General features: G+C 50.0%; 1 protein-coding gene across 2 annotated transcripts in view; it reads right to left on the reverse strand.

The window, feature by feature from the left end:
- Positions 1–356: 356 nt before the first annotated feature.
- ANKMY1 (ankyrin repeat and MYND domain containing 1) overlaps positions 357–18521 on the reverse strand; it is a 55184-nt gene continuing 37019 nt past the window's right edge. For both annotated transcript variants that reach the window (XM_027538118.1, XM_027538119.1), the window contains exon 18: positions 357–870. In XM_027538118.1, coding sequence (XP_027393919.1) covers positions 737–870 — 134 coding nt within the window. In that variant the 3' untranslated portion in view covers positions 357–736. The remainder of the gene's footprint in view (positions 871–18521) is intronic.

The following is an 18521-nucleotide window of genomic DNA, read 5'->3' on the forward strand; positions in this document are numbered from 1 at the left end:
CGTCCAGGAAACTTCCCGTTACCAGTTCCTGCCAAGCAGCCTCAGAGATACCCTGGAGGCCGCAGCGTGGGGGCCCAGCGTCATCCCGTAGCTGGGCCTGGCCTGACATCCTGATGGCCCCGTCAACCCCCAGCGCCACAGAGAGAGCCCTGCCTAGCTGGCATCTCTCACCAGAGCAGGGACCCCTGCCCAGCTGCCCTGCCTGCCCAGGCAGAGTCCTGCACCAACCCTTGAGTGACGCCACCAGCTGCGCCCTTGCACCCCCATGTGCCCTGCAGCCCCAGTGGGGCAGCCTCTCCAGCCTCACACCGCGTGTGGGCCCCGGACCCCAGCCAGAGGCTGCAGCGGAGGCACGAGCCACTGACGGTCACTTTATTCGGGTGTCGCCGCCCACACTGGCTTGCCGCGCAAGCGTTCAACAAAGCTTCTCGGTCATCAGGGCCCTGTAGCGCTGAGGGCCCCCAGCCCGGGGAAGGGCCGGGCAGCAGACTCTGGGAGCAGGAGGTGGCTCCTCGGAGGGAGACCTGCAGGGCGCGGCCCAGGCTTCCATGGACCCCGCGGGGCAGCGTGGGGTGCTCACCTGCCCCCCTGCTCGAGTCCTGACAGACCCCGAGCCCACTGGCCCAGCTCCTCCCGGAGGCAGAGGTTGCTGTGAAGGCCTTCTTCCCTTGGCAGGCCGGGACGAAGTCTCGGGGTGCTCTGGGAGCCCTGTGTAGTCAGCGGGGCGCCCAGACGCTCATTCGTGACTGTAGGTGGAGTATGATACGCGGCACCTGGACTTGCGTGACGGCTTCCGGGCCTCAGACCCCTGGGGCTCGTTGCCAAGTTGCTTCAGGGGTTTCTTTACGAACATCATTGGGTACATTTTTCCTGTCGGGAAGGAGGACACAGGTGAGGCAGCGTCCGGCACAGGACAGCCCCCAGGTCAGGAGGGGAGGGGGCTGTCCTTGTCCCCAGAGGTCTCTCTGCCTTGTCCCTGGAGCACTGGGCCCTCCCTGCCCTGGGTCAGGCCCGGGGCCGCCCTTGAGCTCCCAAGCCCTGCCCACTCCAGGCCAGGTGCCGGTCAGTGAGAGGCTCCCTCCTTGCCTCCTGGTTCCTGTTTGTTTCTCGTGAGGATCCAGAAGTCACAGACATCCTGACCCACACTGATGGGTGCAGAGCAGCCAGCCTTGGAGCCACCTGTGCTTGGACTGGCCGTGGGTAGACACTCATGCACGCGTGTGTGCACACACACATGCAGGAATGCACTCTCCACTCCCCTCCAGGTGACACGGCATTCCTTTACCTGGAGACAACCCCTCTGTCTAGAAATGATGGTTATCAAGACAGTGCTGCTGCTCAAATTCTGAATGGAGAACTGACTCTCCAACCCTAAGTCCCTAGTGAACAGTGGAAGGATTAGAACCAGAGCGTCTGTGTCCCTACGAGAAAGTGAAGACGTGACAAGTCACGTGTCAGAGCCATCAAAGACGAGGAATGTGGGTGGGATCCCAGGGGACCCCCAGCAGGCGCCCCCTGTGCGGCAGGGACTCCCTCCAGAGAGGACCCAGCCCTCTACAGTGACACCTGTGTGCACGCTTAGTCGCTCAGTCGTGCCCGACTCTGACCCTGTGGACTGCAGCCCGCCAGGCTCCTCTGTCCATGGGGACTCTCCAGACAAGAATTCTGGAGTGGGTTGCCATTTCCTTCTCCAGGGGATCCTCCAACCCAGGGATCAAACCCAGGTCTCCCACATCGCAGACAGATTCTTTACCATCTGAGCCACCAGGGAGGCCAAAGTGAGACCTCCATGACCCTACTTCCCTCCTTCCTCTATGTGGCCTAAAAAATAACAAGAACCTTCCCGGTTTCTATTATACCACAAACCTATTTCTATACCCAACCTGGGAAAACAGAAAAACACCAGCGAGAAACAGCAAAATTTTCAAAATATGCACCAGCATCTACCTGGGGAATCAGACCGACTGGCCCAAGACGAGAGTATCAAGAAAGAGAGGTAAGTATCCAGAAACGTCTATTTTGAAGAAGTCACAGCAGTATGGTAACTGTTGAAATGACCGCCTTCCTCTCAGACACATCAAAATGTTAGGCAAAATCAATATTTATTAATATAAAGTCAATAGCCACCTGAGGTCACAGGGGACCTAAGTCCCACACACTTAAAAAAACCTGTGGGGCCGTAGTGAGTGTGTGCGTGGATATCAGATGCAGCAATAGCTCCTTCAGGGCATCACAGGTGTGGAGCTGGCAGCCCTGTGCAGCCTGGACTGTGGAAGGGACAAAAGGTTCTCCCTATGGGCAGAGGGGCCAGGAAAGCTTTGCTGCCAGGGCTCTGAGCAGAAGCATCTCCCAGCAGCGTGGGCATCCCACTGGTCCTCAGCTGACAGTGGAAAGGAGCAGATATGAAAGAACCCGTAGGCCTCACCTGGTGTCAGGCAGCATGTGCTTCCCTTGGGGGGAGGAGGAATAGAAAATCCCTACTGATAGGAGCTCAGGTTTTAAAATTCCAACATGCCAAAGCATCCCAGCAGAGAGAGAGCCCCAAGAACATCAGGTGATGGAAAGTGGCGCGGTGGATACAGAGTGAGGAGCCGCCGACACAGCCCAGAGGACGCAGCCAGGCTCAGTTCAGACCTAGCTCTGCCGCCTAAAGCCGCTGGCTCACAGGGCACACGCCCCCACACGAGGACATGCCTCCAAAGTGGGCACAAAGTTTGCATAACCTCGTAGAGACAGACAGAGAAGGCCAAACAAACTGAGGAGACAGAGGAACATGTTCCAAACAAAAGAACAAGATGAAACCCCAGGGGGGAGAAGGACCCTAAAGAAATACAGATAAGTAATTCACCAGATAAAAAGTTCTAAGTAACAGTCCAGAGAAATACTGACCAAACTTGGGGAAAGAATTTAGGGATACAGTGAGAACTTCAACAAAGAATTAGAAAATACAAAAAAAAAAAAAAAAAAAGAACCAACCAGAGCAAAAGAAGTCACTGAGGTGAAATTCACACAACGGGGAGTCAACTGCAGACGAGCTGATACAGAAGAACATACAAGTGACCTGGGAGACACAGTCATGGGGATCACCCAATCAGAACAGCGGGAAGAAAACACTTCTCTTAAAATGAGGACAGTTTAAAGAGCCTCCGAGGCAACATCAAGCATACTAACATTCACACGGTAGGGGCCCCGGGAGGAGAGGATAAAGGGGGCAGAAAATGCATTCGATAAAATGATGGCTGAAAAAACCCCTTTCCTGAAGAAGGAAGCCGGTACCCAGGTAAAGGTCACGAAGGGTCCCAAACAAGATGGCGAAATGTGGGGGTAAAGAGAGAACTTAAAAGGCAGCAAGAGAAAAAGAGTCACAGACGAGGGAGCCTCCATAAGGCTACCTGCTGATGCTTCACTAGAGGCTTTGTAGGCCGGGAGTGACGTGATGTATTTAAAGTATCGAAAGGGAAAACCTACAACCAAAGATGCTCATCATTCAGGACTGAAGCAGCGTTCCCCAGACAAGCAAAAAGTAAGAGAGTCTGTCTCCACTGAACTAGCCTCACAAGAGATGTGAAGGGGCCCTCTCTAATCAAAAAAGAAAAGTCCATAAGAAGAAATAAGAAAATCTATGAAGGAAAACTATTTCGCTGGAAAGGCAAATATATGGTAAAGGCAGTGGATCGGCCACTTAAAATTTAAGCTAGTACGAAGGTTAAAAGACAAAAATCATAAAATTAACTACATAGAACTACAGTAAGGACTTAAGAAATACACATAAAGATGTAAAATGTGACATCAGAGCATAAAATTGTGGAGTGGGGGAGTAAAAAAATGTAGTTTTTAGAATGTGTTTGAATTAAAATATGATTATCAGGGTAAAACAAATTAGAGCTATAGATAGATATAGACACAGTTACAGAGAGACGTATGTGTGAACCTCGCAGTAACAGCAAAGCAAAACCTGCAGCAGATGCACACAGAGAAGAGAGGACACCAAACATGACATTAAAGACAGCTATCCAACCACAAGGGGAGAGAAAGACTAAAAGGAGAGATCAGAGAAGAGCCACGGAAACAACTAGGCAGTAAGTAACGGAACGGAGTAAGCACACACCCGTCACCGATCACTTCCATCAGGAAGACATTACGTAGCTGAACGCGCTTGGTTTGGTTTGTTTAACTATCCATATGCTGCCCGTAAGAGATTCATCTCAGGACTAAAGACACACAGACTGAAAATGAGAGAATGGAAAAGGATATTCCTTGAAGACAGATACAAAAAGAAAGGTGGGGTAGTAATACACATATTAGACAAAACAGAATTTAAAACAAAGTCTGCAACAAAAGACAAAGAAGGGCATCATATAATGATACAGTAATTATCCCAAAAACAGGATACAATGTTCATAAACATATATGCTCCTGACACAGGAGCACCTAAAATATATAAAGCAAATATTCAGACAGAAAGAGAAAAGCTTACAGTGACACCTGACATACGTCAATGGACTGTTCATCCAGACGGAAGATCAATAAGGAAACAAGGGCCTTAAATGACACACTCGGCCAAGAAGACTTGATAGGTGTCTATTAAACATTCCATCCCAGACAGCAGAATACACATTCTCTTCAAGTGCATGGGGAGCATCCTCCAGGAGAGATGACACGCTAGGCCACAAAACAAGTCTCAACAGATGTATGAAGACTGAAATGGTATCAAGCATCTTTTCTGAACACGGTGTTATGAAATTAGTACTCTACCACAGGAAGAAAGTGGGAAAAAACATGAAGACTGACCGATATGCTACTGAAAAAGATAAAGAGTCCATGAAGAAATCAAAGATAAAAAGCACCTCAAAATGAATGAAAATAGAAACATAACTTTCCAAAATCTGTGGAATGAAGCAAAGCAGTTCTAAGAGGGAAATTCATAGCAACATAGGCCTTTGCTGTTCTTCAGGCATTAAGTCCTGTCCAAATCTTTGCAACCCTATGGACTGCAGCACACTAGGCTTCCTGTCCATCATGATCTCCTGGAGTTTGCCCAAACTCTTGTTCATTGAGTTGGTGATGCTATCCAAATACTTCATCCTCTGTCTTATCCCCTTCTCCTCCTGCCCTCAATCTTTCCCAGCATCAGGGTCTTTTCCAATGAGTCAGCTCTTCACATCAGGTAGCCAAGTACTGGAGCTTCAGCATCAGTCCTTCCAACAAATATTCAGGGTTAATTTCCTTTAGGACTGACTGGTTGGATCTCCCTGCTGCCCAAGGGACTCTCAGGAGTCCTTCAGCGCCACAATTCAAAAGCATCAAATCTTCAGGGCTCAGCCTTCTTTATGGTCCAAGTCTCAAATCTGTACATGACTACTGGAAAAACCATAGTTTTGACTAGAAGGACCTTTGTTGGCAAAGTGATACCTCTGCTTTTTAACATGCTGTCTAGGTTGATCACAGCTTTCCTTCCAAGGAGCACCTTTTAATTTCATGGCTGCAGCCACTGTCCACAGTGATTTTGGAGCTGAAGAAAATAAAATCTGTCACTGTTTCCACTTTTCCCCCTCCTATTTGCCATGACTGGATGCCTTGATCTTAGTTTTATAATGTTGCATTTTAAGCTAGCTTTTTCACTCTCTTCTTTCACCATCATCAAGAGGCTCTTAAGTTCCTCTTCATTTTCTGCCATTAGAGTGATACCGTCTGCATATCTGAGGTTGCTGATATTTCTCCTGGCAATCTTGATTCCAGCTTGTGATTCTTCCAGCCTGGTATTCTGCATGCTATAATGTGTATATAAGTTAAATAAGCAGGGTGACAACATACAGCCTTGACGTACTCCTTTCCCAGTTTTGACCAGTCCATTGCTACATGTCTGGTTCTAACTGCTGCTTCTTATCCTGCAAAGAGGCTTCTCATGAGACAGGTAAAATGGTCTGGTATTCCCATCTCTTTAAGAATTTTCCAGTTTGGTGTGATCCACACAGTCAAGTGGAGCAAATGGAGATGTTTTTCTGGAATTCTTTGCTTTCTCTATGATCCAAGGAATGTTGGCAATTTGATTTCTAGTTCCTCTGCCTTTTCTATCTCCAGCTTGTACATCTGGAAGTTCTCAGTTCACATACTGTTGAAGCCTAACTTGAAGGATTTTGAGCATTACCTCCTAGCATGTGAAATGAGTGCAATCGTGTGGTAATTTGAACATTCTTTGGTATTGCCCTTCTTTGGGATTGAAATGAAAACTGACCTTTTCCAGTCCTATGGCCACTGCTGAGTTTTTCAAATTTGCTGGCATATTGAGTGCAGCACTTTAATACCATCATCTTTTTGGATTTTAGGTAGCTCAGCTGGAATTCCATCACCTCCACTAGCTTTGTTTGTAGTACTGTTTCCTAAGACCCACTTGACTTCACACTCCCGGACGTCTGGCACTCGGTGAGTGGTTATCCAGGTCATTAAGACCTTATATATAGTTCTCCTGTGTATTGTTGCCACCTCTTCTTCATCTCTTCTACTTCTGTTAGGTCCTGACCTTTCTGTCCTTTATCGTGCCCATCTTTGCATGCAGTGTTCCCTTGATATCTATCTCCAGTTTTCTTGACGAGATCTCTTTCTCATTCTATTGTTTTCTTCTATTTCTTTGCATTGTTCACTTACAGTTTTCTTCTCTCTCCTTGCTATTCTCTGGAACTCTGCATTCAGTTAGGTATGTCTTTCCCTCTCTCCCTAGGCTTTCACTTCTTTTCTCAGCTATTTATAAAGCCTCCTCAGACAAACACTTTGCCTCCTTGCATTTCTTTTTTTCTTTGGGATGGTTTTGGTCACTGCCTCCTGTACAATGTTATGAACCTTTGTCCATAGTCCTTCAGGCATTCTGTCTACCACATCTAATCCCTTGAATCTATTTGTCACCTTCAGTGTATAATCATAAGAGATTTGGTTTAGGTCATATCTGAATGGCATAGTGGTGTTCCCTACTTTCTTCAACTTAAGCCTGAATTCTGCAATAGTTCAGTTCAGTCGCTCAGTCGTGTCCGATTCTTTGTGACCCCACGGACGGCAGCACGCCAGGCATCCCTGTCCATCACCAACTCCCAGAGTCTACTCAAACTCATTTCCATTGAGTTGGTGATGCCATCCAACCATCTCATCCTCTGTGCCCCCCTTCTCCTGCCTTCAATCTTTCCCAGCATCAGGGTCTTTTCAAATGAGTCAGCTCTTCGCATCAGGTGGCCAAAGTATTGGAGTTTCAGATTCAACATCAGTCCTTCTAATGAACACCCAGGACTGATCTCCTTTAGGATGGACTGGTTGGATCTCTTTGCAGTCCAAGGGACTCTCAAGAGAATTCTCCAACACCACAGTTCAAAAGCATCAATTCTTCAGCACTCAGCTTTCTTCACAGTCCAACTCTCACATCCATATACGACTACTGGAAAAACCATAGCCTTGACAAGACGGACCTTTGTTGACAAAGTAATGTCTCTGCTTTTTAATATGCTGTCTAGGTTGGTCGTAACTTTCCTTCCAAGGAGTAAGCGTCTTTTAATTTCATGGCTACAGTCACCATCTGCAGTGATTTTGGAGCCCCAAATAATAAAGTCAGCCACTGTTTCCACTGTTTCCCCATCTATTTGCCATGAAGTGATGGGACCGGATGCCATGATCTTAGTTTTCTGAATGTTGAGCTTTAAGCTAACTTTTTCACTCTCCTCTTTCACCTTCATCAAGAGGCTTTTTAGTTCCTCTTCACTTTCTGCCATAAGGGTGGTGTCATCTGCATATCTGAGGTTCTTGATATTTCTCCCAGCAATCTTGATTCCAGCTTGTGTTTCTTCCAGTCCAGCGTTTCTCATGATGTACTATGCATATAAGTTAAATAAGCAGGGTGACAACATACAGCCTTGACATACTCCTTTTCCTATTTGGAACCAGTCTGTTGTTCCATGTCCAGTTCTAACTGTTGCTTCCTGACCTGCATATAGGTTTCTCAAGAGGCAGGTCAGGTGGTCTGGTATTCCCATCTCTTTCAGAATTTTCCACAGTTTATTGTGATCCACGCAGTCAAAGGCTTTGGCATAGTCAATAAAGCAGAAATAGATGTTTTTCTGGAACTCTCTTGCTTTTTCCATGATCCAGTGGATCATGGCAGTTGGCAGTTTGATCTCTGGTTCCTCTGCCTTTTCTAAAACCAGCTTGAACATCTGGAAGTTCACGGTTCACGTATTGCTGAAGCCTGGCTTGGAGAATTTTGAACATTACTAGTGTGTGAGATGAGTGCATTTGGCTGGAGAAGGCAATGGCACCCCACTCCAGTACTCTTGCCTGGAAAATCCCATGGACAGAGGAGCCTGGTAGGCTACAGTCCACGGGGTTGCAAAGAGTTGGACATGACTAAGCGACTTGTCAATGTCAATGTCAGTTGCACATGGATTAGGAGAGTTAATATGTTAAAAATGACCATACAACCCAAAGCAGTCTGCAAAGTCAATGCAATCTCTATCAAATGCCAATGACATTTTTTTCACTGAAATAGAGAAAACAATTCCAGAATGTGTGTGGAACCATAAAAGACTTCAAATAGCCAAAGCAATATTGAGAAAGAAGAAAGAAGGCATCACACGTCTTGACTTCAAACTACATTACAAAGCTACAATAATCAGAACAGAGTGGTACTGGCACAAAAACAGACGCATAGACAGTGGAACAGAAGGAGGAGCCCAGAAATAAGCCCACTCACACGTGGTCAATTAATCTACAACAAGGAAGGAAAAAATGTGATGGGGGAAAGACAGACTCTTCAATAAATGGTGTTGGGAAAACCGCGCAGCTACAGGTAAAATCCAGGCTGGACCACTGTGTCACACCACGCACAAAAAGAAGTCAAAATGGACTCAAAGGTTAAGACCTGAAAACACATAACTCCAAGAAGAAAACACAGGCAATATTGTCTCTGATATCATCATCCTTAACAATATTTTTACGGATCCGTCTCTTCAGGCAAAGGCTTTTAAAAAAGCAAAAATAATCAAATGGGACTACATCAGCTAAAAAGCTTTTGCACAGTGAAGGAAACCATCACCAAGATGAAAAGGCGGCCCGCCGAGCAGGAGGAGATGTTTGTAAATGATACGTCTGATAAGGCCTTACTACCCAAAACATATAAACAACTCATACAAGTCAATATGTTCTAAAAAGCCCAATCTGATTTTAAAATGGGCAGAGGACCTGAATAAGCATGTTTCCAAAGCAGACAGACAGATGGCCAACATACAAATGAAAAGATGTTCAATATCACTAACCATCAGGGAAATTCAAATCAAAAACTCCGTGAGATACTACTTCACACTTGTCAAAACCACCATCATCAAAAAGACAATAGATACGTGTTGGCAGGGATGTGGAGAAATGGAAGCCTCAGGCACTGTCAGTGGGAATGGAAACTGGTGCAGCCACTGTGGAAAACAGCATGGATTAAAAATTAAAAACAACTACCATACGACCTATCAATCCTGCTTAGGTATTTATAATCCAAAGAAAAGGAAAACACTAATTTGAAAAGACATATGCACCCCAAAGATGCTGGGAAAGATGGAAGGCAAAAGGAGAAGAGCGTGGCAGAGGATGAGATGGTTGGATGGCATCACCAACTCGATGGACATGAGTCTGAGCAAGCTCCAGGAGTTGGTGATGGACAGGGAAGCCTGGCGTGCTGCAGTGCACAGGGTTGCAAAGAGTTGGACACAACTTAGCAACTCAACAATGACAAAACACCCCAATATTCAAAGAAGCAATATTTACAACAGCCAAGATACGGAAGCAATCTAAGTACCCACTGACAGATGAACGTAGAGAAAATGTGGCCTATTTATACAGTGGAATACTGTTGTTGCTGTTCAGTCACCAAGTGGTGTCCAACTCTTTGCGACTCCATGGACTGCAGCATGCCACACTTACAGCTGGGGGACTCTGTGGCCTGGAAGGACACCTGAAGCTCCAGGATACACAAACTTGTTTTTCGCATCCTTCCAGAGACTCACCCCACGCCCCTGCCACCTCTCCAGAACACAGAATGCTGGCTTCTGGGCAGAATCCCGACACCCACAAATTCCAGGCCCTTTATGTCAGCCACCAACGTTCCAGGCCCAATGCCACCGCCCTTGCCCATCCCAAGCTGCCCCCAAGGCTGCGCCCGTCTTGGGTTCCCTGACTGCCCCAGCTCCAGCTCCCCGGCCGTCTCCTCCTGAGGTTCCCCTGACCTTATCTGGCCCAGGCCCCAGCCTCCAACCCCAGCACCAGGCCTCCCCTCATGCTGAAGACATGGGCTCCGAGTGTAGCGTCCCCGTGGCCCGCCCCCAGCCCCTGACTCCCTTGCTCAAAGAGGGACCCATCAACCGCTCCACTTCCCAGAGCTCGCCTGCTCTGGGGCACGCCCACCTCGGGCACCGCCGGCCACCTGCCTGCTCGCTGGGCCCTCCGCCTGCAGCCCCGTCTGTCCCCCGTCCTCCCCCACCGTCCTCATGACGGACTCTGAGGGCCACCGCGGCCCCGCGCTCCGCAGTCGCCCACGATCCCCCTGGGACACTGCGCCCTCCGCGGTCCTGCCTTCCGCCTGCCCCGCCTCAGCTGCCCTCGGGCTGGGTCTGGGGCAGGGGACAGGGCTTCTCTTCCCAGCCCGAAGGAGGGCCGGAGTCCAGGTGGGTGGAAGAGAGAAGCCTGGAGGGCAGGGAGGTGAGAGTGAGGGTCCTGGAGGGCGGGGTGAGGGGGCATCGGGCACACACTCGAGCTGGAGTGGGGGGAGGGGGGCCGGGTGGGGGAGGGGAGAGGTGAAGCGCCTCGGACCACTCACTCCCCGCAGACTGACTCCTCGGAGAGGCGGCCCCAGGGAACCCGGCCCTTCAGCCACTTGGCATGACCCTCTGCACACTGACAGGTGCACATGGACACACGCTTACACATGCATCTGCCTCAGCTGAACAGGGCAGGAGAAACCCCAACCCACCACGCCCTGTCTCCCCTGTCCCTCCCTCCCCTCCTCCTCCCCCTCCGTCAACCCTTCCTCTCCTGCCCCTCCTCTCCCCCCTCCCCCTCCCCACTTTTATCCGCAGCCTCGCCTCCCAGATGCTCCCACACTGACCATTTCTGCACTGAACTCTGACCCCTGCAACCCCCCTGGCCAAACCGTGACCCCCATCAGTCACTTTGACCCCTGCTTATCACTGCCATGTGGTCTCCACTGCCTGTTGGTGGGCTCGCTCTCTCCTCTCCCTGACGCTCAGCCAAACACCGGAGGGACCAGACCAGGCCAGCTCTCAGCCCAGCCCCCAGCAGGCAGCCTGAGCAGACGGCCCTGAGCACCACTCCCCAGGGACCCGGCATGTACCCCACCCACCAGCCTCCAGCAGATGACGGACCATCCCCCACGATGATGATGGGGCGGGCCCACAAGGGAGGGTCCGCAGGGTCCCCGGGGCCCAGGCCACAGGGGGACAGGTGGGGCCTCCCTGGCCTGCTGGGAGCCCTCCCGCTTGCAGCCTGAGTGACTGCAGCTCCAAGTTCTCAGAGAGCTAAGGGGCCGGGTGGCCAGCCCAGCAGCCAGAGAAGGGAGGCAGGATACGGGCGCCTCTTCTCACTCAGAGGACAGAAGCCGGGGGGCGGGGGGGCGGGGGGGGGGGCCTCTGTAAGAGCACAGAACTTTCTGGAAAGGAAGCTTGGCTTTGCAGGAGCCCCAGGGACGAGTGACATCCACTTTGCTCCACGCACACTGGCAGTGCCAGGCCCCTACACGATCTTAGTCTGTCCACGGGAGAGAGGAGCCCAGCCCGAGCCGTCCGCGAATCCGAAATCCCAACTGGCTGCCTGAGGCACTTGGGGCCTGAGGGGGCGGCTGTTGGCTTGGTTGCAACCCCGTTCCAGCCGAAGTCACTGAGGACGGCAATGTGGGAGGGGAGCAGCGGCAGGGAGAACCCTCGGCATCACCATGGTGACCCCCAGGGGCGTGGCAGGAGGCGCTGAGTTTCCAGGAGAGAGAGGGAGGTGAGCTCAGCCCTGGCCTGTGGCCTGAGGGTGGCGGGGCTGGGGAGACGGCGCCCCACCCAAGTGAAAACACACAGGGGTGCGGACCCGTTCGGAAGCAAGATACCAGAGCAGGGTGCAGCCCATGGGCAGGGGAGATGCGAGCTGGGACGACTGGCTTCAGTCGGGCAACCACAGGAAGGCAGGCCATGAGCCCTGCTGTTAAACCAGAGGCCGAGAGCGCTCCCGGGAAGTCACAGAGGGCGCGGCATCCACCGCGGCCTCAACCAGCGAGCCTGGGAAGGGACGGACTGGGCGTCACGGGCCGCAGAGCCCACAGCTGACCGCCCAGAGAGCCGGGGACAAGCGGCGGCCACGGCTGCCTGCGCGGCTGCATGCTGGGGAGCCTGTGCCCCGGCCCCCGGGGACGGCACTGGGGCTCGCCGCAGCAGCTGCAGGTCAGCCACGGACACCACTCCTGCCCTGGCCGAGGCCGGCAGCTGTGGCCTTCTCCACACCAGGCCTCTGCCTCCTGGAACGTGGGCCCTGCGGGTCGGGGACCCGTGTCCTTGGCCTTTGCAGGGTCCTGGGAGCCCAGTACACGCCGTGCAGTGAGGAGGCACTCAGGGCACAGGTACACCACAGAGGAGTGGGCATTGCCTCGGGGGCGGCAGGGGGCAGGAGGGGACGCATGGCCGTGGCAGCATCGGGGAGCCTACGATGAAGGCGGAGCTGACCAGCCGGGTGCGAGGTGTGAAAGCGGATGACAGTTACTCCCACGCGACAGAAAGGATTAAACAACGCAACCCGTGGTTGACTGGAAGACAGCACAGGAAAGGGGCCGACTGTCTCCCAGACGAAACACTGAGAATAAGTACAGCCCCCGACAAGACATTCCCGAACCTGACACTCAATCGACTGAGTGAGTACGGACAACAAACGGTGCGTCTCAGAGAGCAGGAGCTCTGGTGCGGCTGTGCCCGGGCGGCGGGCCAGCACCCAGGACGGGCAGCAAACGGAAGGGGACACTAGTCACCACTAATCCCGGAAAGTGAGCTCCAGCCAGGCGGCTCTCACGCCCTGCACCAAAATGAACTCTAGGCTGACTATACAGTTACACGTTCAGTTCAGTCCAGTCGCTCAGTCGTGTCCGACTCTTTGCAACCCCATAGACCGCAGCACGCCAGGCCTCCCTGTCCATCACCAACTCCCAGAGTTCACTCAGACTCACGTCCATCGAGTCAGTGATGCCATCCAGCCATCTCATCCTCTGTCGGCCCCTTCTCTTCCCACCTTCAATCTTTCCCAGCATCAGGGTCTTTTCCAGTGAGTCAGTTCTTCACATCAGGTGGACAGAGTATTGGAGTTTCAGCTTCAGCGTCAGTTCTTCCAATGAATATTCATGACTGATTTCCTTTAGGATGGACTGGCTGGATCTCCTTGCTGTCCAAGGGACTCTAAAGAGTCTTCTCCAACACCACAGTTCAAAAGCATCAATTCTTTGGCACTCAGCTTTCTTTATGGTCCAACTCTCACATGCATACGTGACTACTGGAAAAACCATACCTTTGACTAGACAGACCTCTGTCAGCAAAGTAATGTCTCTGCTTTTTAATATGCTGTCTAGGTTGGTCATAACTTTTCTTCCAAGGAGGAAGTCTTTTAATTTCACGGCTGCAGTCACCATCTGCAGTGATTCTGGAGCCCCAAAACACAGTCTCTCACCGTTTCCACTGTTTGCCCATCTATTTGCCATGAACTGATGGGACCAGATGCCATGATCTTAGTTTTCTGAATGTTGAAATTTAAGCCAACTTTTTCACTCTCACTTTCATCAAGAACTTCAGTTCTTCTTCACTTTCTGCTATAAATGTGGTGTCATCTGCATATCTAAGGTTATTGATATTTCTCCTGGAAATCTAGATTCCAGCTTGTGTTTCATCCAGTCCAGCATTTCTCATGATATACTCTGCATATAAGTTAAATAAGCAGGGTGACAATATACAGCTTTGACGTACTCCTTTTCCTATTTGGAACCAGTCTGTTGTTCCATGTCCAGTTCTAACTGTTGCTTCCTGACCTGCATACAGGTTTCTCAGGAGGCAGCTCAGGTGGTCTGGTATTCCCATCTCTTTAAGAACTTTCCACAGTTTGTTGTGATCCACACAGTCAAAGGCTTTGGCAGAGTCAATAAAGCAGAAGTAGATGTTTTTCTGGAACTCTCTTGCTTTTTTGATGATCCAGCAGATGTTGGCAATTTGACCTCTGGTTCCTCTGCCTTTTCTAAATCCAGCTTGAATATCTGGAAGTTCACAGTTCATGTACTGTTGAAGCCTGGCTTGGAGAACTTTGAGCATTACTTTGCTAGCGTGTGCTGCTGCTGCTGCTGCTAAGTTGCTTTGGTCGTGTCCGACTCTGTGCGACCCCATAGATGGCGGCCCACCAGGCTCCTCCATCCCTGGGATTCTCCAGGCAAGAACATTGGAGTGGGTTGCCATTTCCTTCTCCATTGCTAGCGTGTGAGATGAGTGCAATTGTGCGCTAGTTTGAGCATTCTTTGGCATTGCCTTTCTTTGGGATTGGAATGAAAACTGACCTTTTCCAGTCCTGTGGCCACTGCTGAGTTTTCCATATTTGCTGGCATATTGAGTGCAACACTTTCACAGCATCATCTTTTAGGATCTGAAATAGCTCAACTGGAATTCCATGACCTCCACTAGCTTTGTTCGTAGTGATGCTTTCTAAGGCCCACTTGACTTCACTCTCCAGGATATCTGGCTCTAGGTGAGTGATCACACCATCATGATTATCTGAGTCATGAAGATCTTTTTTGTATAGTTCTTCTGTGTATTCTTGCCACCTCTTCTTAATATCTTCTGCTTCTGTTTGGTCCATACCATTTCTGTCCTTTATCGAGCCCGTCTTTGCATGAAATATTCCCTTAGTATCTCTAATTTTCTTGAAGAGATCTCTAGTCTTTCCCATTCTATTGTTTTTCTCTATTTCTTTGTATTGATCACTTTTGCTTCTTTTCATAGCTATTTAAGGCCTCCTCAGACAATCATTTTGCCTTTTAGCATCTCCTTTTCTTGGGGATAGTCTTTATCCATGTCTCCTGTACAATGTCACGAACCTCTGTCCATAGTTCTTCAGGCACTCTGTCTATCAGATCTAGTCCCTTAAATCTATTTCTCACGTCCACTGTATAATTGTAAGGGATTTGATTTAGGTCATACCTAAACGGTCTAGTGGTTTTCCCTACTTTCTTCAACTTAAGTCCAAATTTGGCAATATGGAGTTCATGATCTGAGCCACAGTCAGCTCCCAGTCTTTTTTTTTTTTTTTTTTGCTGAATGTATAGAGCTTCTCCATCTTTGGCTGCAAAGAATATAATCAATCTGATTTCAGTGTTGACCATCTGGTGATGTCCATGTGTAGAGCCTTCTCTTGTGTTGTTGGAAGAGGGTGTTTGCTATGACCAGTGCATTCTCTTGGCAAAACTCTATTAGCCTTTGCCCTGCTTCATTCTGTACTCCAAGGCCAAATTTGCCTGTTACTCCAGGTATCTCTTGACTTCCTACTTTTGCATTCCATTCCCCTATAATAAAAATCTTTTTGGGGTGTTAGTTCTAGAAGGTCTTGTAGGTCTTCATAGAATCATTCAACTTCAGCTTCTTCAGCATTACTGGTTGGGGCATAGGCTTGGATTACTGTGATATTGAATGGTTTGCCTTGGAAACAAACAGAGATCATTCTGTCACTTTTGAGATTACATCCAAGTACTGCATTTCAGACTCTTTTGTTGACTATGATGGCTACTCCATTTCTTCTAAGGGATTCTTGCCCACAGTAGTAGATATAATGGTCATCTGAGTTAAATTGAACCATTCCAGTCCATTTTAGTTTGCTGATTCCTAAAGTGTCAGTGTTCACTCTTGCCATCTGCTGTTTGACCACTTCCAATTTGCCTTGATTCATGGACCTAACATTGCAGGTTCCTATGCAGTATTGCTCTTTACAGCATCAGATTTTACTTCCATCACCAGTCACATCCACAACTGGGTGTTGTTTTTGCATTGGCACCATCTCTTCATTCTTTCTGGAGTTGTTTCTCCACTGATCTCACAGCCATTGGAGGGACTGTGAGGAGATACCCCATATCCAAGGGCAAAGGAGAAGCCACAGAGATAGTAGGAGGGGAAAACCGTGTTTGGAATCATCCCCATACCTGCCAGAGACGCTTACAGGGCTCCAACATACCTTGTGCACACGAGGACCCAGAGACCCCACAGATACTGAGTCAGATCTGTCTTTGAGTGTCTCCTGTGGAGGTATGGGTCAGCATGGCCTGCTTGCAGGGGTAGGGCTCTAGGTACCGCAGACTTGGTGTGACATAAGCCCTCTTGGAGGAGGTTGCCATTAACTCCACCATGGAGCTGCCAGAACTTAGTCAGGAAAGGGGAAACAGACTCCTGGAGGGCACAAACAGAACCTTGTTCGCACCAGGACCCAGGAGAAAGGAGCAGTGACCCCACAGGAGGCTGACTCAGACTTGCCGTGAGTGTTCAGGAGTCTTCGGCAGCGGCGTGGGTCGGCGGTGGCCTGCTGCAGGGTCGGGGGCACTGAGGGCAGCGGTGCATCATGGGACCTTTGAAGGAGGTCACCATTATCCTCATCACTTCCACCATAGTTTGGCCTCAGGTCAAATAACAGGGAGGGAACACAGCTCCACCCTTCAACAGAAAATTGGATTAAAGACTTACTGAGCGTGGCCCCGTCCATCGGAACAAGACCCAGATTCCCCCTCAGTCAGTCTCTCCCATCAGGAAGCTTCCATAAGCCTCTCATCCTTCTCCATCAGAGGGCAGACAGGATGAAAACCACCATCACAGAAAACGAACCAATCTGACCACATGGACCACAGCCTTGTCTGTCTAAATGAAATTATGAACCAACCATGCCATGTGGGGCCACCCAAGATGGACGGGCCATGGTGGACAGTTCTGACAAAACGTGGTCCACTTCAGCACTCTTGCCCTGTGAACCCCATGAACAGTATGAAAAGGCAAAAAGGTAGGACCCTGAAAGATGAACTCCCCAGGTCAGTAGGTGCCCAACATGCCACTGGAGAAGAGTGGAGAAATAACTCCAGAAAGAATGAAAAGTTACAGGTAAGCAGGTGAAAACCACAGTGTAAGAAAATCGTTTGTAGAATCTGGGCGCAGCCTCGTACAGTCTCATCCAGGGTTGCTTCCTAAGCACGCTAGCAAACTGGGCCCTCAAGGACAGGATGGATGGAGTGGACCACAGAGTAGACACTTCCACGTGGCCAAGTTCAACCGGGAGAAGGCCCTTCCTGTGGCAGCCGGAGGCGGGGTGGGGTGTGCTTTAGGGAGTCCTCACGAGTCACGGAGAGCAAACCTCCCCAGGAGAAGCAGGCAAGAGGAAAAACAAATGCAGAATCGACGTGTGGAAGTGAGCTGTGAGCTGAGGCGTGCGGCACCCCAGGGACTGGACAGGCCGACACCATTAGAGACCAGGGCTGGCAGGGCGGGGGAGGGACACGACCAATGACCTCCAGAGGGTGAGCCATGGACGCAGAACAAAGGTGTGAAGAGCTAATCCCCGTGAATTTAGACAAAGTGGAAAACGGGCCAACAGCGTGCGTGCAGCGGCCTTGCACACGTGGACGGTGAGCCTCCAGGCCCATCAAAGGCGTGTCGGGCAGACGTGCTGGGGTTCCTGCGTGGGAGCGACAGGACCCCACAGGGCGCTAGGACGGCAAGCTGAGGCTCAAAGTGAACCTTTGTTTTGATGGGTGGATGGACAAATGGAGTGCATGGAAAAGCACATGTGTGTGCACGGAGTGCTGGAGGACATGTGTGCACATGTGCACGTGTGCACAGATTAAAATCTAAACACGTTCTGGGCATTATCCTTGAGTAGACTGGGATGCTTTATGCTGAGTTCATCTTGCACAACCAGAATGAAGACTGTCTTCATTTGGGGAAAATGATGTTGCAGATAAATAGCACAGAAAGATGTTCAGGGCCTAGACTACAATATGACCATGCTCCCGCTTTAGATATGCATGTGTGTGCGTGTTGTGCACACGCATTACATATGATGTCTTCTGTTGTTCAGTCGCTAAGTCATGTCAGACTCTTTGAAACCCATGGACTGCAGCATGCCAGGCCTCCTTGTCCATCACCAATTCCTGGAGTTTGCTCAGACTCATGTCCATTGAGTCAGTGATGCCATCAACCATCTCATCCTCTGTCGTCCCCTTGTCCTCCTGCCCTCAATCTTTCCCAGCAGCAGGGTCTTTTCAAATGAGTCAGCTCTTCACATCAGGTGGCCAAAGTATTGGAGTTTCAGCTTCAGCATCAGTCCTTCCAATGAACACCCAGGACTGATCTCCTTTAGGATGGACTGGCTTGGGGACTCTCAAGAGTCCTTTCTAACAGCACAGTTCAAAAGCATCAATTCTTCAGCACTCAGCGTTCTTCATGGTCCAA

Source organism: Bos indicus x Bos taurus, chromosome 3 (genome assembly GCF_003369695.1).
Source record: "Bos indicus x Bos taurus breed Angus x Brahman F1 hybrid chromosome 3, Bos_hybrid_MaternalHap_v2.0, whole genome shotgun sequence".
Classification (NCBI taxonomy): domain Eukaryota; kingdom Metazoa; phylum Chordata; class Mammalia; order Artiodactyla; family Bovidae; genus Bos; species Bos indicus x Bos taurus.